This window comes from Biomphalaria glabrata, chromosome 4 (genome assembly GCF_947242115.1).
Source record: "Biomphalaria glabrata chromosome 4, xgBioGlab47.1, whole genome shotgun sequence".
NCBI lineage: Eukaryota > Metazoa > Mollusca > Gastropoda > Planorbidae > Biomphalaria > Biomphalaria glabrata.
In genome coordinates, this window is record NC_074714.1 from 20,077,539 (window position 1) to 20,105,520 (window position 27,982).

Consider the following 27,982-nt stretch of genomic DNA (forward strand, 5'->3'; position numbering starts at 1 on the left):
ATATAGGCTAGGCATTATCTGTTTACCAACACAATCCGATCTAGATTCTAGATCTAGATTCTATATCAGTATATAGACTATAAATAGATCTAGATCTAGACTATAATATAGGATAGACTAGAGTAGCCTAGATCTAAAGGTAAACGCTTCATTAGTTCATACTACAAAGTACTGAGTACAGTGTGTATGACGTGTGAGTTGTCGACTAGTTCTAGATTCTAGATCTAGATGATCATCATCATGACCATGATCATGATGATACTACTACTACTGATTAGTACTGCGGATACTACTAAATTTACTAATACTACTATAAGTACTATACTAGACTACTAGAGTCTAGATCTAATAGTAATAGTAATAAGTAATACTAGATTATCTAGTAACTAGATCTAGATTCATCATATCATTTATGCAGTCAATCATCAACGTAGTCTATAATGTCTTATTCTATACTATAGTAGGCCTATACTGCCTATAGTCACGTTATAAGTTATAGTGGCTATATAGTTTATAGTGGCCTATAGTCAGTATAGTATAGTCTGTATTATGTATAACTATAGTAATAATGGTAAACTATAGTAAATAGATCTAGATTCTAGTTAAACCTAGTACTAGATCTATAGTCACTAACCGTGACTAACGACTCACTATAGTACACTATACTTATACTGTCTATAGTCACATAAAAAGACTAATGTTATGCTGTAAATAATACTGTAATTAGTATAATAGTAATGAGAATCTAGAAATCTAGATAAGATTAGTATTATATTTAATTATATTATCATTTATGTTATGATTAGATTAGTGACCATTAGTCTGATTCGTATTGATAGTGACTAAGACTAAGATGTACACTACGTCACTAGACCACAGTAGATCTCGAAATCTCGACTATGACTATAGATATATATCTATAAAAATACTAGATCTATAATGATAATTAATCTGAATTAGAATAATTATATATTTATAAATAATATATTATTAGATCTATAAAATCTAGCTCGATAGTAGATCTAGATCTATAATCAATTATTTTTATATTTTAAAAAATCATGATATATTAATTTTATCATAAAAATATCTATAGACTTAGGAAAGATCTTTTATTCTATAAATATAATCTAGAATTCTAAATCTATATCATATCAATTATTCAATATCAATCATCATATTAGACACATTAAATGATAATAATCTAATACTCTACTACTAATTGTTTGTCTAGATCAGTGGTTCCCAAACTTTTTTGTCTCGTAGACCCCTTGTCATGTTTTCTGGTTTTCGGTAGCCCCCCTGCTTAACTTGTATTGCTTTTTAGCAAATATATGAGCTTCATATTTTTTAAAACTAATTCAGTAATTGCTAACTCTAGTGAGTCGAAGAGTGAAAAAGTAATTTAAAGCTACATTTTAAGTTATAAGAGATCTATCTTTTATATTGATAAAATTCAAATTTAAACCAATTAAAATAACAATTAATATATATATATATATACCGGTATATTACTGGAATCAGCAAACACAATGAAAATTATTTTTTTTTTGCAGGTTCATCTTCTGTTGCTACCGATATTATGTTTCGTATAAGAATTTGTTGTTCTATGACAGTGTTTCCCAAACTTTTGACCTTTGTGTATTCTTTTATAATTTTTGTAATGCTGAGTACCCCTCCCCCCACTACACTTTAATTTATTAACAGAACATAGTAAATGTGTATTTAAAAAAAAATTAGCATAGTTAATGAGGTGCAATGCGTACCCCCTTCAAACTCTTCCCATAGCGTACCAGTAAGTTTCGAACAGGATTTGGGGGGTCTATTCTGAACGTTATCTTTAAGTGTTTGAATTTTTTTCAAATCTTTATTCTCATGGTGGCATCGTCTCAAATGATCCTCCAGCGTAATAAGTTTCATACTGTCATATAAAGACACTTAGACAACCACTTGTTTGACAAGGATGCAATGAATTCCAATTTTAAATAATCAACGCTGTACAGTCTACATTTCTTTTTGTTAAACATTAGTTACATGTATACAAGCTTAAGATATTTAAATAAGTATTGAAACAAAACACTTTTCTTGTGAATAGCAGGATAAATATTTAAAGGATTAACTAAGGTACAAATCATGTATTAGTGTATGAAATAATTACATTAATGGGATGTGAAAAATAAAGTCACAACCTGTTTAAATGAATTCCATTATCATAGACTCCCGTGGACATCTGATAGGCCCCCAATTTATTTTTTTACATTCGTAGACCCCTTGGAAATCTTTGTAGACCCCTGGAGGTCAATATAGACCACTTTGGGACTCACTGGTCTAGAAATATAGATTATAGATTTAACTCTTTCTATCTAAATGACGATACCATCGTTGATTTGAACTCATTAAATTAAATTAATTTTTGATTAAATAAACTTGACTTTGTGTTTTATAAAAAGAATATGCATTTCCATTTAATTCTAGACCAAATAAAACATTTTCTGATAACAAATGAAAAAGCTATTGAAGCTTAATCATAACAGGGGAATGAAATATAATGAGCAAAATGAAGAACTCCCTCAAAATGTAGACAAATAATTATGGAGAGAAAGAGTTAATACCTTTGATAAAAAAGATAGATTTAGATCTATAATCTTTTTCTTATGATTAAGGGATGAAAAAACAAGTTTAAAATATTCATAGATGCTATTTATAGATTCAAAAGCTGAAAAGTGTAATGTGAAAGTTCATCAATCAGAAAAAATAACTAAAAAAAAAGTTAAGGGTTGCCTTTGTAATATAAAAATGGCCGAAAAGTAAAAGCAGGTGTTTGTGTGTGTGGCAGGGGGTTATAGTTGAAAAGCCAAAAAAAACAAACAAAAAATAAAAACAAAAAACCAACAACCAATTAGCTATATATTAAATATAGAGAAGCTAAAGAAATGTCAGAGATTGTATGATAACTTTTTTTGTTGTGGGCAGAAGGTAGGTGGGCGGAAGCAGATAAGTAAAAGTGATACTAGAATTCACAGGCCCAAACCATATATATATATATGTATGAGTAAATGTGTCTGGAGAGGTGTAATAAAGTGGGTCTATCTAAATCAAGTCAAACATCTATATCCAAGAAATTGCAATGTGCAGGGGGAAAAAAAATTAACAAAATGTGAGTTCTAGAATGAGAAAGAAGGAAAGAGATTGGGCTGTTTCATTATAACAGAGATACAATAATTCTAGAATCTAGATGCTGTAATAGAGCATGAAGTATACTATTATTATTATCTATTTTTAAAGTTAGATATTCTATTTATTTAGAAGTCAGAACACTTCAACACTATTTGATATGAAAATAATAAACAATGTTCAATTCCGTTATTTCAGGGTTAAAAAAAATCAAGAGGGAAGAAACAATGATGTTTGAAAAGTATCTGCTTTCATCAAGTAGTTATGGGGTTTTAGTTTACATGATATTAACATCCAGTGTGAAATGTGATATATACCTTCATAACCCCAGGTAATTCATTTCTAAATATTGATATAACTTTTTTTGTATGCATGTATGTAATGATGATGTATACATTTAGATATTTGTAGAGTGTAGTGTGCATAATATCAAAGTATTTTGTTTTTGTATTTCTTTTGCGCTTTTATATTTATGGCTTGTCCTCCAGTCCAAAGATTGAGGAGGAGTGCCGTATTTCATGTGGCTACAGAGTCTTAAAAAAATTATTGCATTTCCTCCAGCCTGCAGTCAGTACTTTTAAAGTGGTAATTGGCTTGCGCAGGTCAATGCCACTCATTAAGTAGAATGAGAAATTTCACTTTTTTTTTCTTTGCTTCTCTGCAGGAGGTTTAACATAAGGAATGAATAATCTTGTTATTTGTAAACCTTGTAATAGAAATACTATTCATTATTTTTACATTATTTATGATTTCTTCACAATAAAAAAATCAATTGTTGTTATTTCAGAGGAAGTAATAATCGACTAGATGAACAGACTAGAGAAAGGACCAATGGGAACAAGTGAGTTTATTTTTGTTAACTCATTTATTGCATTAAGCATGTGCTGTATTATGCATCTCACTCTAAGCCAGTGATTCACATATCTTTTCTCCCCTCCCCGATCTCAAGTGTTGTCTTGCATTCTAATCTTCAGAAATTCATTCTCTTGGTGTGCACAAGAGCACAAAGCAAATAGTTAGATTAAGAAGGGCTGACATTGGCCATGTTTAGCCATGGTGTTAATTAATTTACTTGTTCTTTATTCAAAATTTCTTTGTGAAAAAAAAAAAAAGAAAGAACAAATTCCAACAATTGAAAACATTTTTTTTTATTTGATTGCTATTATTGCACATGTACTGAATAAATTCTTCTTTGTATGAATTTTTTTTTTGTATCAATGAAGTATGTTGATCCCTTGCTACTCTTCATTGTAAACCAATTTTGGTGGAAGTCAGAATACACTTACTGTATGTAAATACTGTAAGCACTTATATCCTAACACCTATCCTAACACATCACCTTGCATAATTAAACAAAAACACATCAAAGAAATATAAAATATGTTTATTAATGAAATGAAACAGTAAAATGCCAAAATGGCTTACAACATGACTAGGGTGATGTCGTCTTCCTTGGTTCACAGCCATGCTATATCATGACATATTCTTCTACCATGCACACCAACTAGTTTCTGCACTGGAACTGATGTAACTTGAGACCTCCTGTACATATGTTACTATTGGGCATTACTGTGTAGCTGAAAATATATATCTGGTTTCCTAATGTCATTTTGTTACACAGTTTTACATACACTAAAGGACTGTATGTGTATGAACTAACATGAGTATGTAGTGTGGTATGTTGTCTTGACCATTTCAGCTGTGGGATCCTTTAGGCCTTATAAAAATTATTAGATAGTCTTTTGATTTTTACTGTGTTTTCAGCTTCACCCAGCTCACTGTCTCCATATTGTTAGTTTTTTTCCATTGTTTGTCTCTGGGTTCTATTAATGAACTGGTTTACCATGAAAAAAAAAAGTAACAGGTTGATTGAATGGGATGAAAATCCAATCCTGGTGATGATTATAATTTTTTATTTTAAAATTTTATGTCCTCCCAGTACTTGTTAATCTGATTTGCATGAACATAATTTGTTAAATGTTTCTGTAGACTCAGATACTTCACAATGATATTTAATTTCTTTTTTTGCTTTCTCTAATTCATAGTAGGTACATTCTCACTTTGAAATAATAGGGAAATACTGTTTTGAACATACCGGTAATAATTTATTTATAAAGGGCTGTTAACAAACAAAATGTAGGCTCAAGGCGCTGTAATAACATTACAAACACAAACACGACAGCTAAAATGACAATTAATCAAAAAAAAAAAAAAAAATTAAACAGGTAGGTCTTAATGTTCTTAAAAGTGGTGTAGCATGTTGTCTGTCTGAGATCAATGGGGAGTGAGTTCCAAACCTTTGGAAAAGCCCCACAGACTTTAGCTTTTGAGGGAGAAACGTGGCACCACCAGAAGCGTTAAGTCCATTGAGCGCAGGGCTCTCTGAGGGACATATAAAGTAATCAGTTCGCTTAGGTGTAAAGGCATCTCATTGTTATATATACACTTATGACACAGTGTGGCGACCTTGTAGTCGATTCTCGCTTTCACAGGAAGCCAATGGAGCGTGCGCAAGAGCGTAGTAGCAGAATCTCGTCTTGTTTTTCTAGGGACTATTCGTGCGGCATTGTTCTGAATACGTTGCAGCTTGGCTATTTTGTCATCGGGTATACCTGCTAGCACGGCGTTACATTAGTCAAGGCGGGAGAGTATGAATGCCACAGCTAACGTTTTTGTTGACTCCGTTGTTAAATATGGTCGAATCTGGCCTAATCTGCGCAGCTGCAGATAAGGACCCTTGCAGAGCTGACTTATGTGTGGGTCGAAAGATAGTGTTGAGTCGAAGAAAACTCCAAGATTCCGCACTACATGGACATAAGGAACTTGGCAGTTTGTGACTTTTGAGACGTTATTCCGAGTGCCAATCTTAATTATTTCTGTCTTGTCTTCGTTCATCTTGAGTTTATTCTCAACCATTCAATCGCTCACCCTTGCAACGGTACCACTGATTTTCTCTGCCAGATGTGACACCTCTGAGAGTACTGAGAAATCGTATAACTGTGAGTCATCAGCAAAGAAATGGTATAGGATGCCGGTTGGCCGTATGACACTGAGTGCATATGTATACATAGTGAACAGTAGGCCTTCTGGGCCTAGAACTGATCCTTGGGGTACTCAGTACTTCAAAAGTAAGCTTGTTGATTCCGTCCCGCTAACAACGACACTTTGGGTGCATTCCGTCAGGTAGGATCCAAGCTACTTAAGGACGACTCCTGCTAAACCAAAAGTGGCAGAGAATCTGGCCATCATAATTTCATGGTCTAGCGTATCAAAGGCTGCGGACAAGTCCATCATGGAAAGAGTTGATATGTGGCCTATGTCGGAATTGTGAAGTAAGTCGTTTAGTACCCTGACCACTGCTGTCTCTGTGCTACGGCACTTCCTATATGCAGATTGAAATTCTTTCAAGAGACAGTACTGTTCATGATGAGAAAGAATTAGTGCAAACACGATGCGCTCCAGAAGCTTTGACAGGAAGGGATGATTTGATACCGGGCGATAGTTTTTTTTAGACATTCCGGGTCAAGACTTCTTTAATAAGGGCCTGACAAGTGCATGCTTAAATTGCTGTGGTACAATGCCTGAAGTCAGTGAAGAGTTCACAATGTTAGTAATTGTGGGTACAAGCTCATCTTAACATTCAAGGAGCAAGGAGGTTGGAATAGGATCAAGGTCACAAGATTTATTTGGCAATTTAAAAATAGTACTTTTGACATAATCTTCAGATACATGCTAAAACTCGCAAAAAGGAGAATTTGTAAAGATTGGAGAGTGGTCAAGCTGTGATGAGAGCGATGTCATGTCATTTCTGATCTGCTCAATCTTGCCAATGAAGAACATGACATAAACTAGTGTTCTAAATCCATACGCAATTCTGATACTACTTGATTACCAGCCTATCAAAATACTTAATGTACTTATGAAAAAGCTTGCTAGTTACTTGTTGGGTAATAGTGAATTGGATATAGGCCTATATAATATACTGTTTGTGGATTCTCCTAGAATGTTTAAGATCTTAAAATCGTTGTTCAACTAATTTATCCTATTCATGTTGTCACTATTGTATGGCCCTGCTCTCCAACAACATAATTGTACTTTATGAATATGTCTACTAAAACAGACAACAACAACAAGAACTTAACAGTCCTATCCCCTAGCTACACCAAATGTCCATTTAGGAAACATTTTAAAAGGATACTTTTTCTCTCTAGTAGTTATTGACTGGATTCCTTTCTCCCGGCCTCGCTAAAATATCAAATGGTTTGCATTAACCTACGGTCTTTACTGCCTTGAAGTCATGACTAAACCACTGCCGACTTCCATCTACACACTTATTATTCCTGTTATAAGATAAGTTCCTCAGAGACGCTATTCTAGCTGCTAAATAATTTCTTCTTAATATATTACTGAGAAAAAAAAAAGACCCATCTTCCTCTCCTTAATAAGCTGGTCAAGCGAATTTGTTACTGATCTACTTGGTTCACATGGCACTATTGCCGGGGCCGGCAATTCGGCTCGCGAGCCACTTGCGGGTCTTTGGGTGTGAAGCTGCGGCTCTTTAGTTCCATACGCAAATATTATTTATTTTATATAAACATTTCTTAAATATTTCTGAATCGTTTAACGAGGATAAGGCACCGATTCTAGCTCTCAGCCACTTGTACTCGCTTTTCGCCACACCCCTCCACCATTACACGCGTCGTCAATATTGTCAGTCAGTCAGAAGTTCTCGAATGACGCCATTGTCGGTGGTTTCATTTCGCTTTCGACGCAAGATGAATTGGCGTCTTTACCACGTTAGAAGCGATTATCTTCTCAAACTTAGAAGCAATATACTTAATGCTAATTTGGCAAGCTTTGCGGCACCACTAGAAATTTGACAAAAAGGCAAACCATTTACAGATGGTGAGTATGTCAAAGGCTGCTTTCTACATGCATCTGAAGAAAATACTTTTTCGTGATTTCGAAAACAAACCAGAAATCTTGAAAAAAAAAAAAAAAAAAACCAACGATTTGCCGTTATCTGCTAAAACAGTACAAGATAGAATATTTAAAATGTCTTCAAATGTAACATATTTACAGGTGGAAGATATTCAACTTTCTTTTGTCCTATCACTTGCTAGTCTTGCAACATAAAGACACGGCACAAGTTGCCCATTTTGTTAGGTATATGTCTTCCCAATGTCCAAAAGAAGAACTTCAAGGATTGCGACCGCTCTCGTGAAAACTAGAGAAGATATAGTGCATGCCGTACAAAAATAAATTGAAAACAATAAGATCGATTTAAAAAAAATCATTTAAATAGCAACTGACAGAGCCAGAAGTATGACATGAACAAATAAAAGGGCAACAACGATTCGTCGGAGCAAAATAAACCAAGAAATTCTTACGTTTCATCGAATAATACACCAAGAAGCGCTTTGTATCCAAAACGATTCTTAAACGAAATGGGAGACTCAGTATTCCGACGACCTCCTTCTTTAAAATACAAAGTGCGATGGCTTTCCAAAGGTAAGGTGTTGAAACGTTTTGTTCTGTGCTTAAAGGAAATACATTCATTCCTAAATGATAAAGACATTAATCTCCCTGTATTAGAAAACGACAAATATTTACAAACTTTTTATTTTATGGTTGATATAGCAGAGAAATTAAATGAGCTAAATCTAAAACTGCATGTTTTGGTCGAAGAATTGGTTTGGTTGAAGAAAAATTAATTCTTTTTGCAGAAGATATTCAGAGCGGTAAGTTACTTCATTTTCAATGTCTAAAGCAGTATCGCAATAAAATCAGAGCTACTTTTGACACGAATTACTTCGGCAGTTTAAAAAAAAAATCAAAGATAAATTTCTTGATAGATTTGAGGAGTTCAAAACCAACAAAACCATTCTAGCATTTTTAGTAAATCCTCTCAACACAAATTCACATTGATCCATTTGAAATTGATACTGGATCTCTAAAAATGCAATTGGTCGATTTATAAAGTAAAGCTTTATGGGGTGGAAAATTTAGAGAGTTGAAAAGCAAGTTGCAAAAGTTGGAGGTCCAGAAATGTATGCACGTAACGCAACAAAAGTGGACATCTTTCTAAGGAATGCCGCGAGTTGATTCGGCGCATGGAATAATCTTCCAGATTGCTACATTTGGAGTGCTAACTATCTTCGGATCGACATATTCGTGCGAGAAAGTTTTTTTTTCTTTTTTCATGAATATAATTAAAAGCAAAGTAAGAAGCCAACTAACAATAGAAAATCTAGAATCGTGTTTGAAACTAAAAACAACAAGTTATGAGCCAAATGTATCCAAACTTTCTAAAACCATGCGAAGCCAACGCTCCCATTGAATCTATTTGCTCAATTGTTTGTTATTGAAGTTAAAGTTAATGTTTAAGGTAATTTGTAGCCTAACTGCTTTAGTTGTTACCGAAATAAAAATATAATAATGCCATATATATATATATATATATATATATATATATATATATATATATATATATATATATAAAATTTAATTTGTTGTGAAAAACACTACTTATATATATATATACAAAGATTTTTTTTTTTTTCATAAAAAATAAAAATTGTGCTAGTACTATTTATTGTTGCAAGAAAAATTTTTGTGACTCTTTAAAACTTTAAAATTTAGTAAATTGTACTTTTTTGGCTCTTTCGACTCAAAAGGTTGCCGACCCCTGCACTAGTGTGCCATAGTAAAAAGAGCACCCGTCAAATAAACTTAATTAAAGAAGGGTGCAGAACGGTTGATACTGACTTGAGACAGACATGCGATGTCGTGTTGTAAGATCTTCGTATTAAACAAGCCGCCTTATTTACCGAAAATAGATCAACAAAACGATAGTTCGGTGCTCACAAGAAATTCTGGCCGTGACGTATTGAAAGACTTTGCGAAAGAGTCATTTGGGTTGATATTGATGCAGATGCTTCTTTCGAAATGATATAAAAGGTCCTACTTAGAATGGTGCAAAAGATTTCTCACAATTTAATCATTTAGGTTCTTCTATCTGCTGCTTTTGAAAACCCAGATTAGATAGTTTTGGGTAACGTATCAGGATACATTGTACATAGCCTACTTCACAAGACACTAAGTATCCCACCGCTGTACAATGAGTCAGTCATTGTTGCTCACGTTTCACGTGCGACATGATGCACTTATGTCCACTTGTACTTGACCATCTATTGGCTCTTGGTACTCAAAAAAGATAAATTCTATAGATCTATAAATGTACGGATGTTAGCGCACCATCTGAACCTGATTGTTTCAGCCAAACTTTGCGGGAGTGCATAATGAATAAGCGTTAGTAAAATAGAATAAGACTAAACTATTTTTCCAAGAACATACTTTGAAGATTAAGTCATTGACGATGTTATTACAATTACATTATAACATGCTCAGCCGCATGAAGGAATCTAATAATTATGCTATAAGCATGAAGGTAGCGCTATATATGATTTGATTTTGATTTTAGGCACATCGGCACAATTTAGGCCATGTCGTGCCTTAGCGCTATATACAAGCTACTATTATTATTATTATTAATCAATTCGTTTTTTTGTTTTGGTTCGGCCGGTGGTATTCAAATTCACATGAGTGTGTATGAGGGTAGGGCGCTGTCTTATTGAGACCTACTGTGGTATAGTTTTGTATGGGAAAGGCACTGTGTTATTGAGACCTACTGTGGTATAGTTTTGTATGGGAAAGGCCACTGTCTTATTGAAGCCTACTGTTATAGTTTTGTTCTCGGCTCGCCGGAGAGAGTGTTATGGAAGACTAGCATTATGAGGATCAAATTATGAGAACCACTTTGTTATAGTAGACTTGAAAGATGTTTACAGAACTGGAGTGCCATTGGGCCTAAAAGGAGACCTTGACTTTTCGGAAAAACAGAATCGCCATTTTCTCAAGCTCCACGAAACACGCTAAAGAGTCTTAAGAAACATCCCCTGGAATCAACACGCCCAAAAAAGCGCCTTTGATTGGTTGTGCAGATTGTTAATTGTTAACCGTTGAAAGTACTATGCTTGCCTTACGTCAGTCATCCTACGACACTTCTTCTCAGTGATCTTTGATCTTTCTTCAAGCTATGGGGCCCATGCACAAGACTTTAAAAGACAGCAGACTTGATGCTGCTGTCGAACCATTGTTAATATTCCAAGAACAACAAAATGCTAATCCTCTGTTCGCTTTTAAAGTTTGTACACCTACACTTCTGGCATCGATGTGGGTCCACCATTGACTAACCAACCATCGCTAATAGAACAACTTTTGAACCCCATAGTTGAGCAACACTCTGTATCTATTTAAACTTTGCTCTTGTGACTCTACGACAGATATTCTACAAGCTAACCTTGGCTAAAAGGACAACTTTTAAAGCACTTAGTTGATCTACCCCCTGTATATTTAAAGTAGCTCTCGTGATTCTACGACAGATATAAAAACTGCATCATTAGCTTTAGGTTTTACATCATTCATCTGATAACATCTCCCTCTCTCTCCGTAAAAATCGTGTAGGTTCACAATGACTACTTGTCGCAGCGCGACACTTAACTGCTACAACATGTTCTCTGATAACCTTGCAGTCTATCTATGCCCCCTTTATGTATCTGATTCTTTTCATTGTTAGTAGGTCTTGGAATTCCTTATTTACTTTATAGTATTTCTAAAGCATGTTTAAATATCTTCATCTCTTCGTGTTTTTTTCTTTCCCTTTCGCTTGTACTTTGTTGCTTTACCAAACACATTAAACACCCGAACTTACCCATGCAAAAAACAAAACAAACGCTGAACATTTGTATCAGCGTCTCAATGGGAAGTTTCATGACCATGTGTTAAGAGCCAGAAGTTAGGGCCTTACACTTATATTCCCATATGAGATAAAAACATGCTCCGTAGGCCCGTTCACTTCATGGTTTACCTTGTCTGATTCATACAGGAATATCGTACTCTATTTTCGGCTGTATCTCACCCCCCCCTTTTTTTTCACCCTATATGCCTAGGATATCCGCCATGTGATTGTGACACAGCCAACTTGGACAGTAGCCAGAAAGGGAATTTCTTTTTTTAAACACATGCTTTTATGTTCAGCTGTTGACTTATTTACCAGCTCTCGCTTTGAATGCCTATTGAAATTGAATTGTCTGGCCCACATAAAGTTTATGTGTAGCTACAAGAGCCTTACTGAGTAACACTCGTGATAGTAGAGAATAACAAAATGACTCAAAAGGAAAATCGCAGTAAGCAAAAGCTAAAGGCTTAAAATTATCTACATTGAACTAGACTCAATTCATTTCCACACACGCACATAGTGTTGATTAATCATAATTTTGTTTAGGGCTAAGGTGGGGAAGAGTATTATTGCGGTGTCTAGTATCTCCCTCTTCAGAATTTTGGATGGCGAATAAAAAAAATCTCAGAACATGTATTTAAATGGCGTCGAAAGTGTTGCGTTTACTTTTGATAGAATTCGACATTGACACGTTTAAAGAAACCTAATACCAGGCCGATCTATGAGTTGATTTTGTAAAGAAGCGCCACCAATCTGTTGAACCATAAATTGATTTGATGGTCAAGCAAATTAGATGGAGATCTAAGCCATGTGACGTGTGTTTCCGCCCTTTCTTCAAATACATTTGACTTTTATTGTAACGTCATCTTTGGTGCTATGTACATGAAACAGAATCATTGTCTTGGCTTGTGTGGTTTACGTTTTCAGTCTGTTTAATTACCACGGTGGTATTAGGTTTCTTTAAACGTGTCAGTACCGAGGTGAACATTTGACCGCAGCCATCCTCCTCCGTCGATAATTTTTTGGGCTAGTATGTAATAATCTACTATTAGAAGGAGCGCCCAAAGCTATGAAAAACAAAACATTCAGATTGAATAGCATTACTTTGACAAGGCTCTTGCAATCCACACAAGTGACTACATTAACACACGGCAGTAAAAAAAAAAAGCTTTTTAACCAACACGTGATTCAGAAATTAAGGGTATAGAAAAAAAAAACAACGGCGAATTATTTTTGAGCCCATGGGTGTGTGTGTCTTCTGAAGCTCCGGAAAGTATAGAGGCTATTTTTTTTTCTTCTATGTCAACATTTGTACTGAAAAGTGATGGATGGATGCACTTTTTGATTCAAAATTTTTGCTAATTATCTTACCTGCCCCTGCCGTTTTCTTTCACACTAATTACAATTTTAAAAAAAATGAAATTCATTTTAAATATCTTTCTATCATTCAGTCTGCTGGCTTGTCTGTGTTTTGATTTGTCTGTTCTATCTGTCCATCTTCAATTCATCTTGGTCTGTCTATCTATTCAATACCAAAATAGATACCAACCTAACATATAGCCTACTGCATTGTCTTACAAATATGCTTTTTATAGATCTTTATATAATACATATAATTTTTTTTGGGGGGTGGGGGGGGGGGGGTTACACTTTATGGAGCAATTTAAGAAAAATAAGAAAGAAAATGTCTACATAACTGTTATGTTAATTATGGGCGTCATAAATCTTATGATATTTGTTTCAATGCATATTAGTAGCTAACAAGGGAGGTAAAAAGGTGGAAGTTTATCAAAAGTAAATAAAAAAAAAATGGTACAATTTATTTTAAGTTGAATTTGTGCACATAGTAGTATAACTGTTTAACTAAGCAGATAGAGTGTTGTGCTATTTACGTGAATGTCATGGGTTCAATTCCCAATATGGTCAATTTTTTTTTCTCAACTTTCAACAACAAATAAAATGTGAATGTTTATTTTACTTTATTATTTTAATCAGCTGTCTTCCCGGGTTCTTCTTAGTTTTCATAGTTACAAAAATTTCACTAACTCTTTGATTTACTAGAACTGTAAATATTGTTCAGTATGTGTGTTTTTTTAAACTTAGTAGTTACTAGTTATACAATTTCATGTTAAGAATGTTTAACTGAACAAATTAAAGACATAATTGTTAGCTAACTAATTTAGTAACTAATTTATTTATTTTCTATCAGCAATTTTGATTCCCAGAACAATGACAGGGGAGGATACAATGTTGGATCTTTGTTGTATTACCAAGGCTCCATATTGTCCATAGAATGGTATGAGAATTATTTAGTTTCCTTGAGTCACCAATCTAAATAGCTTTGTCTTATTATGTAGACTGACATTGCTTCACTAAGTTTGATGAGAATATTAAGACCTTTTTCAAAACTTACTTAGACTAGTTTGACTTTTAAGTTATGTTATTTGTCTGTTTTCGCAAAGCACCTTAAGCCTTCATCATGATTGTTAAGTTTTATTTTACTCTGTTTAGTTTATTACTGTCATATATAGCATAGGTTACTGAATAGTTGAGATCTTAGCTGAAAAGATGAAAGTACTGGGGCTGAGTACTGAGTCTAAGATTTATATTAAAAGTTTTACAAATGTTTGTGAGTATACTCAGCATCATGGTAAAGTGCTTGGCCTCTGAACCAGGGGTCCCAGGCTAGAATCCTGGTGAAGCTGGGATTTTTAATTTTGGTATATTTGGACCTATATGACCTTTACATCATCAGCCATATAGATCGCAAGGTCTGAAAGGGAACTTAAACAACACTAAAAAAGGTAGATTTACCAAAAATCTGATACCAAAAGTAAAGGTGATTACAACTATAAATTGTCCAGTGGTCAATATCCTGAACACCATGTCGGGATTGAACCCAGGATCTTTACTCAGCTAAAACTTTGATTGAACAGCTACTATAAAGTTTTACGGCTTTATAATTAGAATGTTGTCAAATTCTTTTTTGATCATCTTTTTTGTTTATTTTTAATGGAAACTTCTGCTTTATGAAAAAAAATGATGCTATATGATGTTCTTTGCATAATAATGAACAATTTGAAGGGAAATGTTTGCTTTCTATCAGGACCAACCAGCACTCCTGTCATGGCCCAAATAACAACTGTGAACTGATCCTTCAGTACATGTGTGACAGTGATGTGAGAGATGGTGTAACTACCACGTAAGTCACTTGGTTTATGGGATGTATTTATTGTTAACTGAAGCATAATGGTATTTGTGAAGCCACTTCGCTCTAATGAGGCACCTGAGATCTGCAAAGGTGGTTGGTTCTTGTGCCTGTTTTATCTAATTAATATTTTAAGTTGTTCTCTTATGTTGTGCTCTTTCCAGAACAATTCCAGCTAATCGTGCTCAGTGTGAGAATTACAACTGTGACATGGACAGACGGTACCGAATGCATGAAAATTATGCTTACTATCAAGAGTGTAGTTTAAGGGAGAGAAACAAAGGACTATTTACTGCAGATCAAGTAAATATGTTTTTAAAAATCTGGGAATAAAAATCAAGTAAAAATGTTCCCTGTTACTTTGTTACATAGTTAAAATTATAATGGAAATAATTAACCTGTTTCAAGACTCTTGGGAAAGCTCAAATACTTATACTTACTAATATTTTATTGGGATCCAGTTTTTCATATATAATGGTTTGCTATTGTTTCATTGTTTACTATGACGTTATCTTGGCTTAATGTAATGATCACACAGTTAACTTTGATTAGAATATCACAAGAAGCAGAATGTCTTTGAAGTTTTGTACAACAGTACATTGATATAGTAACATTTTAGTGGATTAATTAAAGTTTTTTTAAGGCTTTAATGCAATCAATACTATCAATTAGCTTTTGCTATACAAAAACCAAATGTGTAAAACATCCTTTTTTTATTTATTGCGTGTCTAAAGTGCTTATAACCTATAAAGACAACTCAGTGAAATAATAGAAAATATTCCCTCTCAAATACGTTTCAACTTTGGGACATGACTAAGTTATTTAAGCTCTAGTAAATTATTTTTCTGTCACTTGGAGTCATTAAATCTCTTCTCTAGACCTACGTCATAAGTCATAACTAGTGGAGTTAGAAATTAGAAATAATTACACTATTAGTACAATGTTTTTTGTGACTTTTTAAAAAAATCATAATTCTTGACATTTAAAATTTAGTTTTCCACTATGGACTCTTTTTTTTTAAGAGAGCTTTCTAAATTTTTATGTACTTTTTTTTATATGTAAAAGGACAACAAAATCCATTATTTATCCTGACTTTATAATGTTGTATTCTCTTCCACAGAATCTAAAAAATCAAAACTCAGCACGCAGCACACGTCAGAATCCTCAGGCAACTAGACGGGGCTATGAGTGTCCAGAAGAGAGAGATTACTATCCATACTGGCATCCTTCCCCTTGGGTGGTCAGTTTTTTAGCTTCTTATCTTGTTCTATCTCACTCATAGATTAATGATTAATTATTGGCTCTCTTCATGTTTATGATGATTAGATTTTTAAGATGAATTTTTGTTTCCCATGTTGCATTGAATTATATTGTGTTTCACTTTATTGCAGGATATAGCAGTGCTGACAAATGATGTGTCACGTTGTTATTATTACAGAAATGAAAGCCAAAATGTCAAATCAAGATGGGCATGTGTCTTTCCTCCTGCTGTGATGGAACTTATAAATAACAAACTTGTTCTTCCTAACAACAAGAATGCTTGTGAGGTAACTGGCAAAAAAAAAGAACACTTCTTGAGCTAGTAGATAATATAATATTAAAAAGATATTTTGGGATAATACAAAATTAATACGATTTTTTAGCTAACTGAATATAATTTCTGCTTAAAAATTATTTCTTTACATCTAGTTATGCATGGAAGTATAATAAGGTATTTTTTGTATAGATGAAAAATAATGTTTCCCAATTAAATATATTGTAGTTTTTCAGAAATATCTACATTTCCTTTAATAACATTCAGTTTCATCTTAGGTAAAGCATAACTGTCTTAGGTAAAGCACAACTGTTGTATTCTGTACATTTTCTTGGTTATTTTTTTTTAGGTCAGCTATAGCACCTTAAAGCATGATTTTTTTTTTAAACTAGACATTTGAATTACCTAAAAACATTGATAGTGAAATACGTAAGCCAGTCTGGAAAGAGTTTCCAGCTCATGGAGTGCCTGCTCCTGAGTGTCGAGAGACAGAATATAGTAGGGACAACCATCTGGGCAATGGTTATGGTGGCCACCCACTCATGTACAACTGGACCATCCCTAACTACCTGGAGCATGAGAGCTGTGTCCTCAGAATCAGGTTTGTGGAAATCCAAGTTGTCATCACAGAATATCATTCATTCTAAGCAGACAAAAAGAATTGTAGATATTCCACTTTCTCCACAATCTTTATTACATTTAGGCTAAGCATCAAGTAAGCTTCTCATCTCCTTTCATAAATTTTAACTACTTTCCAGCCTTTTTATTCCCTTATCAAACTAATGCCCTTATCTAGTTTATAATAATTTGTTGAGAATTTGATGACTATGCTACATTGCAGCATATTAAAACTATTTCATCATATCATGTGTATTGCTAGATTTTTAGTTACAACAGTATTACAATTTTTTTGCCAAAATATTTTCTACTCCAATTGAATTATAAGGCTGATATCTGGTTTTTAAATGCAGATACAATATATCAACCAATGATTATTCACCTTGGAATACTTATGCTGCAGATAATGGGAAGATTCAATTAGCCCCTACTTTAGGTTTCAACAATGAAACCCAAGCTTCTTCAAGAGGTTACATCTTTAAAACAAACCCTGAAGTGAACATTTTTCCTGGAACCGGTATCAATTTAAGCCTTCGCCTGGCTATTAATACAGCCCAGTATGGCAGAGTTTTCCAGGATAGGTAAGAGACATTTTATTTCCTGATATGCTCATTGTTGAAGCAAACACAAGGCTTTAAAATTGTTACTAAACTAACCTACAGGACAGCGTAAACCATTTACTTCTATTTTTCCAGGTCAAAGTCATTTTCATTCCTAGTCAAAGGGAGATTAGTCTTTTAAAAACAATCCCATAAAAATATTTAAAAAGAAAAAAAATGAATATAAACCTTTCTCTTCTTTTAGCTAGCCAAAATATGAAGAGCTTTAATAAAATAAAATGTATTTCATGTTGGATAACATAGAAGCGCTAAAGTAGCTTCTAAATCTGAGTATTTTTTGTTAAGTTATTTTGACATTTGGAGGGAAAGTGAAGATAGAAAAAATGTATTGTCTTGTAATACTTGCAACATAGTAACAGACTGATTGCTATTATCCTTTTTCATGAACCAATTTTCTAGATTTTATCCTTGTAATCTTGTTTTTTTTTTTCATTTTTAATTCTCTTATAAAAATGAAATTATTTGGAAGTTATCAGTAAATGCTAATTAAAATGTATTCAAATATTTTTTTGATTATCCTATTGAATTTCACTTTATGCTCAAAATGAAATTTTAAAAGAAAAAAAAAGAAAGGCTCTTACATTGGTTTTCATTTTTTGAAACATAAAAATCTTTACAATTTTACTTTTAGGTCACACACATTCGCAGTGCGCAAACGCCCAGATGATCTCACTGACTGTAACATATACAACTTGAATGTTCGAGGCAAAAGGGGCAACATAGTTCAGGTGTACCCTGGTGTTGAGTATGACTTTGTGCCCAATGATCTGAACATGGGTGTTGGAGAATGTGTTCATATCCAGTAAGTTTGTTTTTTCTTTATATTAAAATTTTTATTATTTTTTTTTTAGGATTTGTGGCCATATTTAGTTGTGCAGATTTATCATATTACATTGGTTGAGGGATGCATGTAGAATTTCTGAGTTTACTTCTCCATTTCAAAACATTTTTTTTTTCAAATAAACTTTAAACAAGAGTAAATTCTCACAAGATGCATCAATCATCTATTATATCTTTCTGATATATATTTATATATCATAATATGATGATGACTACTTTGTCATCCAGGGGGCTGATGGCTTTGCACTGCATTTTAGTGCATACACATGTGTGGCGGTATGAAACCTATCTGGGCTCGTATTGATCGGCTGCACTCTATGCAAGCTTTTCCAAAGAAATTATTAGTCTAAATTAGAGGTGCACCGGATAGTACTTTTTGATATCCGGCCGGAGCCGGATATGACCGGATAGTAAAATTTGATATTCGGCCGGAGCCGAATACCTAAGTGTCTTGTAAATAGCTTGTGTTGCTGAACATTTTACGAAACTGTTAAATAACGTACCTATATTTGTTGGTATTATTTTTTTTTCCTTTTATATACCTTATTGTTTTAAACTCTGTTATTGATTGATTTATTCAAGCTTAACAGTATTTATAAACAAAAATTAATCTGTGTAGCATGTACGAGGTCACCAACCATAAAGGCTGTGTGTTGGAGGGTCAATGTAAAATATGTTAGTATATATTTAACTAGTTACTAATGTAAATCTCTCATCTGGCTTGTATGGTGGTTGGATGTATGTGTTCAAGAATTTCTGACCAACAACTGGTCATCAGACTTGTAATTTTAAGTCCAAAGACTGCTTCTGGTTCTGGTTTCAAGGGCTTAATACTGATAGCTGTTAGTTAATAGTTGGAATCTGAAGCGTAGTAGGTCATATATTTATTAATCCATTTGCGGCAAACGATATTTTATTAACAGCAGGAACATCTATTATACCTACTCATAGCCTGAGCCTTAAATGTTGCGAAGCATAGATTTAATTGTAGTCTGTAGGCCTATTATTGGTATCTATGTTTAGATCTACTGTTATATAGATCTAAAAAAATCAGGAAAATCAACTATAGAAGAAAAAAAAAACTCATTCACACCCTCCGTACCAAAAAAAAACAAAAAAACCCATAAATAGACTGTGTTCGACTGATAGTAACAATCTGGTCAGATAGACGTAGTGAGCCTACACATGTAGTCCTAGTGTAGTGTGTATAGATGATGGTGTTGACCATCACGCGTTTTTGTTCTTGGGCATTCGCAATAGTGTTTAGTGTGCAGGCAAAAAAAGATAACACATTGGCATGGTCAGTCAAGCATATAGATAAATTATATCTGTACCTTAGTTACAGAGGTCAAGTGTTTCTTAATATTCCAGCATATTTTTTCTTTGTTTGCTAGATCTAATCGTGGTGCTTTAGATCAATTTATTTTCTGCGATGTTAAACTTTACTGTAAGGTTTTCATTTATATATTAAGTCAATAGAATTAAACAATGAAATTAGTTTTCTTTCTAAAAGTTTTAATACAAGGGGAAAAAATACATACACGCACACATGCACATATTTGTTTTATTTTATTGTGCAGCGAACGTGTGTTCAGCGCCCTAAATGACATTTCTCTCCAAGTAAACAAACTTAGTCTTTTCATCTAGTCACCTCTAGACAGTGTCAATGTTTCTCAACAATCTGCGTTAATCCATTCTGGCTTAAGAATGGTCAATGTCTATCAATATATTGTCATGGATTAAACAAATAAGAAGTTGAGCGTGTTGAGTCTCTTGAGCCCTCCCTTTAAAGATACCCCTGGTCAGTGTCTGTTTGGCTTGTAGTCCAGCCTCCTAATTGAGACTTTAAGTAAACAAACTTATTGTCCCTGCCAATAGTATAAAAGGTGTGGGTTGTGGTCCAGACCCTTGATTGACATAATAAACATACTCATACCAGAGTAACCTTATGGAGATTTGGCTTGTAGTCCCGCCCCTAATAAAAATTCTTCTCCAAGTAAACAAACTCAGTTCCCTCATAAGATGTGACCTCTAGAAAGTGTCCACACGTTGACATCTGGCTTAATGTGGTCAGCTGCCTATCTGTGAACTCAATGTTATGAACTAAACAAACAAAAGGAGGTGGGGGTTGCTCATCTCTACCTCTGGAGATATACCCGCACATCTAGACAATCAGCTTGACATAGTTAAGAAATATTACATGGTTACTAGACCACTCTCACATACAACTAGCAGGAAATGAGAAGGCTGACACACTCGCCAAGAGTGGGAGAACAAACTCACAAGTAAACTCTGCACTCTATCCAGAAGAAATGAAGAAATTAATTGTAGATAAAATAAATAAGAAATGGACGAGCTCCCATCCAAATCACAAGAAAGATGATGCTTACTATAAGCTATCCCCACAAGACCAACGTCTAATCTTTCGACTCAGGACCGGACACAACAGAATGCGACAACACATGTTCTGGAAGCTCAAAATTGGAACCAGTGAAATCTGCCCATTTCGAGTATCACCAGAAAATGCCGACCACGTCCTCCAAAACTGCTCTCTCTACCAAGAGGCCCGTATAAGACATTGGCCCCAAATCACCCCAATAGAAAGAAAACTATATGGAGAGCTCCCTGATTTGGAAACCACTGCGCAGTTCATCTCATGTATTGGTCTAGTCATATGAACACTCCAACATAACAATGAGAACGATGAAGAAGAAGAAGAAGAAGAACTAGACCACTCAAAGGTCAAGACAAGCTTTTAAAGTGTGCCAGACATCGCTGCTACGTATGTAATACGAATTTATAATGTAAAGTCTAGTCCACCCCCCAATAACAAACCTAGTTCCCTCGTGTGACCTCTAGAGAGTGCTTACGTCCATCGTATCTGACTTGGGTTCACCTGTCAATCAATGAACTCAATGTGATGGGCTAAACAAATAAAAGGGGGAGGGAGATGTTCATCTAGAAATATACCTGGTCACCTTAGAGGTGTGGCTCTTGTAGTCCAGCCCCCCCCCCCCCCAATAAAGATTAACTACTAAGTAAACAAACTCAGTTCCCTCGAAAGGTGTGACTACTAGAGAGTGTCAATACACTGACATTAAACCTACGTCCATCGTATTTAACTTGTGGTTACCTGCCTATAAATAAACTCAATGTGTTGGACTAAACAAATAAAAGGGGGTGGGAGTTGTTCATCTCTACCTCTGGAGATATACCCACACAGCTAGACAGACGTCTGGTCAGCATGACGTAGTCAAGGAATGTAGCTTTTTAACATGTTAACTAACTTACACAAAGGTCAAGACAAATTGAAAAAAGTGCCAGCCATTGCTGCTCTGTATGTAAAGCGCATTTATGATGTAAAGTTTCATCTCTATTTATATTAAGTTATTAACATGCCTTGTCTTTATAATAAATGATGTTTGATGCATATTTATAATGGCTCTATTTTTAAGCACATTATTTTGTTTTCATATAAACATTAATACATTCTATAACAGACAGTAATGGAACGAGGTCCACTTTATGCATATTAAATAGGTGTATTTTTTACTATCCGGTTTACTATCCGGTAGTGATATCCGACCAGAGCCGAATAGCACCGGATAGTAAAAAATGCCGGATATTCTGCAGAAGCCGGAGCCGGAGGGACTATCCGGTGCACCCCTAGTCTAAATAAGATCTTTCTCCTAGAATCTTGCTTTCCATAAGAGAAAACAACTGACACTAAGCAAAAGTTAAGTGACTGGAAAGAATGAGCCTTGTCACTTATTATATTTACACTTTATAGGAACTTTCATTTTCAATAGTTTTTTGATAAAATTGTTATTAATAAATAGAACTGTTTTTTTTTTCTTGTTGAAAGTAGGCAAAAAGTAAGAATTAAAAAAAAAAAACTATTGAAAAAATGCTTGCTCACAAAATGTTTAAGAAAGTTTTAACTGTTAAGATTAAGAGAACTAAAATGATTCAAAGGTGCTTATGTTAATATTATGTTCTATTAAATTTATCTCTTCACTGAATTTTAAAATGTATACAAATAGTAATTTGACTGTACAGGTGGACAGGTTCCAACACTAATCCTGGCAATAATGATGGTCAAGGTCTTGCTGGCACTGACAGAAATAATATAGTTCTCCTGGGGCATCAAGTTGGTTAACTTTTTCATTTGAAAAATTAATTTAATAAATTAGATTCATAATACCTAATTTATATGATTTATGTTTTGTTTTTAGAAATACTGCATTCCTCATTAATCTTTGGACAAGCCTTATTATTATGTTTTTAAAGACTTTGATATTAGATTTACTTAATTAGACTCATAATACCTGGACTTAGTATTTTATATGATTTATGTTTTGTTTTTAAAGATTTTATTATTTGATTTATGTTTTTTTTTAAAGATTTTAGAAGCTGCAAAAAGTATATTAGTATATTAAAAGTAATTAAAATAAACATGAAGAAATGTACAAGCGCATTCTAACTTCTTAATTAATAATTATCACATTTTTGGGTGAGACTATGTATTAGAATAGAAGACATATCATGGAAACTTTTTAATTGTAAACAGTGATAAAAAAGAGTAATTTTAAATAATAATTATGCATTTATGCTAATGTGTATTATAAGTATATGCCTTCTGATTAAAAATCAAATTTAATTTATTCATTATGCAATCTCACATAATAACAAGTATTAAGTGACTTTTTATACTATATAGCAATAAAATATGACTCACTAAGGCATCATGACCAATAAACCTCATCATTATGTAATAAAACTCTGTAAGCATGTAAAAGTAATTAATGATGTTATTTCAAACAATGTAAATTTTTTCTGCAGCCATTTTCTGATGGTGTTCAGAGGAGTGGAATTTATGGACATTATAGTTTGAATTTACCAATGAGGGCTGAAAATATGACCTTCCTTGGTTGGTCTAAAGAGGATGCTATGACTCTAGCTTTTTCTGATCCAGGTAGTGTGAAATTAAATGTCTTAATTATATTAGATATATTATCCCTAAACCAAACAAGGTCAAGGACGCTAAATTGAACTTGGCTGTTGTCAACTAAATAACAATGAATTTTAGCCATAGTTTTAATTCTATCTCATATGCATAAAGGTTGATCTTTTTATCAACTCTCCTTTATTACTGCTAATTAGTTTCCCCATTTTAAAATTAGTTTGAAGTCTAAGAGTGCAAGAAATTTGTTTTTGCTGTGTTCAAAAGTGCACAAAAAGTTTCATCAACACATTCTTGATTTTGAACTCTGGATACACCAAAAAGCTAGCTATTTATAGTTTTTTTTATGAAACTCTCCAATTTTTATACCTGACAAACATTTGACATACAATCACTGGACTTAAAAATTCTGATTTTTACTTATTGGATTGGTAGTTACATACCACAATTGGGCAGAAGATTAAGATTGAAGCAAGTTATTTTGTTTATTCAGAATGTTTATTTGTTTCTCAGTGAAATGGTTCTAAAATAAGAAGCAAAATTTCCTTTATGTTAATGTTTGTAGGCCAGTTTCGAGGTGAAGTTTCTGAGTTGGATGACGCTGGCACATACTTCAACCTCCAGCCTAGGAAAGTGACAGCCAAGGGAACTTACCATTACATGAGCACAAGAAACAACAATTTTTCCAACAGAGATCAGAAGGGCAAGATAACTGTGTCATCAGATAGCTTTGCAGCTCGAGCCATTGGTAAAATGGGAGGAACTTTAACACTGGAACCAGGGTAATCATTATTATATCCAAACACAAATAAATTTGATTGTTTATTTTATTAAAAAAATATAAGATCTATAGAGTAGTGGTAGATCATTATTTCTTTTCTTTGTTTTAATTAGCTTTTATTTCATTTGATTCATGTTACCATTTCATACATACAAAATAGTTAATAATTTCTGATTGGCTTATTCCACTTTTAATATCTTGTTTAAATACAGCATCTGATTCATTATTGAGGTGCTTACAGATTCCAACTCTACATGTCATCTCTATGAAATAATTATGCATATTACTATTTTAAAACTCTAGGTTATCTACCAAAAATTTAGAAAATTGGTTCTTCGACTAAGTATAAACATGAATCCTCAATTCAAACATTTTAAATAAAAAAGTAAGTAAATGTAATGTGGCCCATGGTTACTGAGGGTGTCATGTGGCCACGACAATGATCAATCTGCCTTTACTATTCCCCACTAATGCTAATAACACACTATATTTGGATATACTAAGGGGTGCCTTAAAAATCCTGAAATTCAAAATCCCAGTCTTCATGGGATTTGAACCTGAGACTCCCTTGGTTTATAAGCCAAGCACTTTACCTCTCAGCCACTACATCCCTTATTTAGTTAAGGTTCAGTGAAATGTCATATATAGTTGTGATGAAACAGGTCTTTCTGGTTTAACCTAAATGCGTCTAAATTAACTTGAAAATAATTTATTTTACAGATTTTCATTTGCCATGCATCATGAAATTCATTTTTTTCATCAGGTTAGCCAAACTGGTAGTGCAAGAGGACACATTTGGTACACTGCAAAATGTTAGAATAGTCAAGATGAGTGTTGAAGATGGAAAGGCTGCCCTTAGTGCTGCCAACAGAGAACTTACAGTGAGCAATTGTTTATTTCAGTTTGTAAATAGCTTTAAAGTGCAAATATCAATTTTGACTTTGAATAAATTTTTAAATAAATAAATTTTTTGAAAGTATAATATTCATGTGTTTCCTTTTGAAATAAATGCAATGGGTTACTTGTAGAATTGTGCCTAACAATGAAAATATTATCATGTGATTACATCTTTTTGGAAATCATCTTTTAAATTTTGCCTTTCATTTTCAATTAATACAGCAGCATATTAAAATGATGGTATGCTAAAAGAGGTTAAAGATTTAAGTTTGTCCATAACTCACTCCAAGCTAGGGTTCAATAGTTGTTATATCTATTGACATTATGAATGACATTCTTTGATTAGTTTTTTTTTTCATATAACTAATCCTTGCCTTATTTTACTAAGTGAAAGTAGTAACATCCATTTTTGCATTGTTTGTTGCGCTTAATTTTTCTAAATGTTTCATTACAGCAGGGGGATAGTTATGCAAGTGACTTCTTTGTCATTCATCCCGAAGAACTAATCTCTGAGGAAGGAAAGTCCTTCACCTTGGAACTGAAACTAAATGATGACTCCAGCGGTGTAGAAGTGTACCATGCTGTCCAGTTTTCTGGTTGGTCCAAAGTTAATGCTGACATTGGCAGTGGTGTGGCCAAATTGCAGGCCACCAGGGGAGGGGTCTATGTGGCCCGTAAGGAAACAAATGTTGGAATGATCGTCGGAATAGTTATTGCTTGCATCGTTGTGGTGGCTATCATTGTGGCATCTGTGATTTATTTTAGGAGAAACCCTAAGAAGTGGCAGGCAATAGGGAAGACTTGCAGGGCAGCCAAAAGATCAACACAGAGCAAAGTTTAAGTGTTAGAAAACATGATGTCAACCACAAGGTCAATGTCAATAAAATACAAAACCATTCCTGTATATTTTTGGAGGGAAACAATTACATGGATTATACGCCATTTTTTTAAAAATTGTAATTTATGGCTCTTTGCAGAGTGATAGATGCTGGTCATCTAATTATATATGTCATGTCAACTATTCATGAGGCATAATGGCCCAATTGTTAAGGTTTCTATTTCCTGGTAGTTTAAATCCTAGTGAAGACTAGGATTTTAAATTTAGGATTTCAGTATGTCTTATCTTATATGATACAAACGTTACTTCAAAAAAGAAGATGATTACGTCCTACATGTCATGCAGAATATGTCCTCAAGTTCAGTCACCTTCAGTAAGTGCCTTACATGGAAATGTAGATGCTATATGATATGCTTGTTATCTGTTACATATACACCATTTACCATATTGACATTCATGAGTCTTGAAGCGAGCCTAAACTTTTAACTTTATAAATATAGTACATAATTTATTCCTATGTTCATCAATGCATTCATTTAAAAAAATAAAAAAACAATCCTCTTGTAATAAATAATTTAAATATTCATGTTTTAGAAAAAAAAAGAAAATGTTTTACCATTAAATCTCATTGTGATTCACATTTTTGCCTATGAAACAGTCTGTTTTGTATAATTTATTTCATCTACTGTAGACTACCCATACTGGTTCCATTTTTAGGACTAGAAACTTTTTATGTCATTTATTCTGAGTCTTATTAATTATATAGATACCTGTTTGCCTACTTTTTGTAAGTTCATTCACAAGGAGGGATGCTGGTAATGATGTTCAGAAATGTGCAGACATTATTTCCCCCTTAAGTTATATGTTCAGAAATAATTTTATTTTTGAATCCAATAATAACTTCTTGGGTGTTAAAAAGTAACATGGAAAAATTGGTACCATAACCCGTTCTCCTTGAGTATATATATATCTAATTTATCAATATTTTGGTAATTTATAAAATGGTTTTTATAAATGGTTTATTGTGAGTTTTTTTTATTTTAAAAGTGCCAGACTTTTAACTCTTCACTTTTTTTGTAAACTTTTGAATATTATTTATCAATGCTTTCATTAAAAAGAATTCCTGTTAAGAAATAAGTTAAATATTTGTTTTAGAAAGAAAAAAAAAAAGAGAAAATGTTTTATTTACCATTTAAGCTCATTTTGATTCAGATTCTACCTATGAAACATTCTGTCTTGTACAATTTATCAATGTTTTGTTCATTGTAACTTGGTTTTTATCAATGGTTTACTGTGAACTTTTGATTTTTAAAAGTGCCATACACTTTTTTTTAAAGCTTCTTTTTTTTTTGTAAATATTTGCAGAAAATCAAGAACATTTTTTTTAAAATTTGTATAAAATATTAACAATGTTAAGAAGATTAATGCTTTGTATTTCATGTATGTAATTTTGTTTTAAGTTTACTGTATTATTATTATATACATTGTTCAAAACATTCCACTAAATTTGTAATAAAATTACTGCAGGCAGTCATCAAAATTCTTATCTTGTTTATATTTACTTTTCTAAGTAGCTACATAAGTGTGGCTCATAAAAGCATCTACACCAGGCATGTCAAACTCATTAAGGTGTATGGGTCACATAAAAATTTACTATGACCTGAGGAGTCGCAGCCAAAAATCAGTTGCAAAACCGCCTACTAGTTTTA

The 27,982-nt window shown here is 33.4% G+C and overlaps 1 protein-coding gene across 2 annotated transcripts; it reads left to right on the forward strand.

Annotated features, from left to right (window-relative positions):
- LOC106053260 (protein DD3-3-like) lies at window positions 1–27,813 on the forward strand. Of its 2 annotated transcripts, none has more exons than XM_056026305.1 (16): window positions 1–139; window positions 3,373–3,505; window positions 3,962–4,015; window positions 14,184–14,270; window positions 15,081–15,176; window positions 15,347–15,485; window positions 16,303–16,422; window positions 16,574–16,729; window positions 17,109–17,317; window positions 17,688–17,915; window positions 18,586–18,756; window positions 22,854–22,944; window positions 23,637–23,769; window positions 24,323–24,539; window positions 25,302–25,419; window positions 25,890–27,813. In XM_056026305.1, exons 2-16 carry the CDS (start codon window positions 3,402–3,404, stop codon window positions 26,274–26,276), a joined length of 2,310 nt encoding a protein of 769 aa, XP_055882280.1. In that variant the 5' UTR covers window positions 1–139; window positions 3,373–3,401; the 3' UTR covers window positions 26,277–27,813. The 2 variants fall into 2 exon arrangements, with proteins under 2 accessions (XP_055882280.1, XP_055882279.1); XM_056026304.1 differs by lacking the exon at window positions 1–139 and adding an exon at window positions 172–193.
- The last annotated feature ends 169 nt before the right edge of the window (window positions 27,814–27,982 follow it).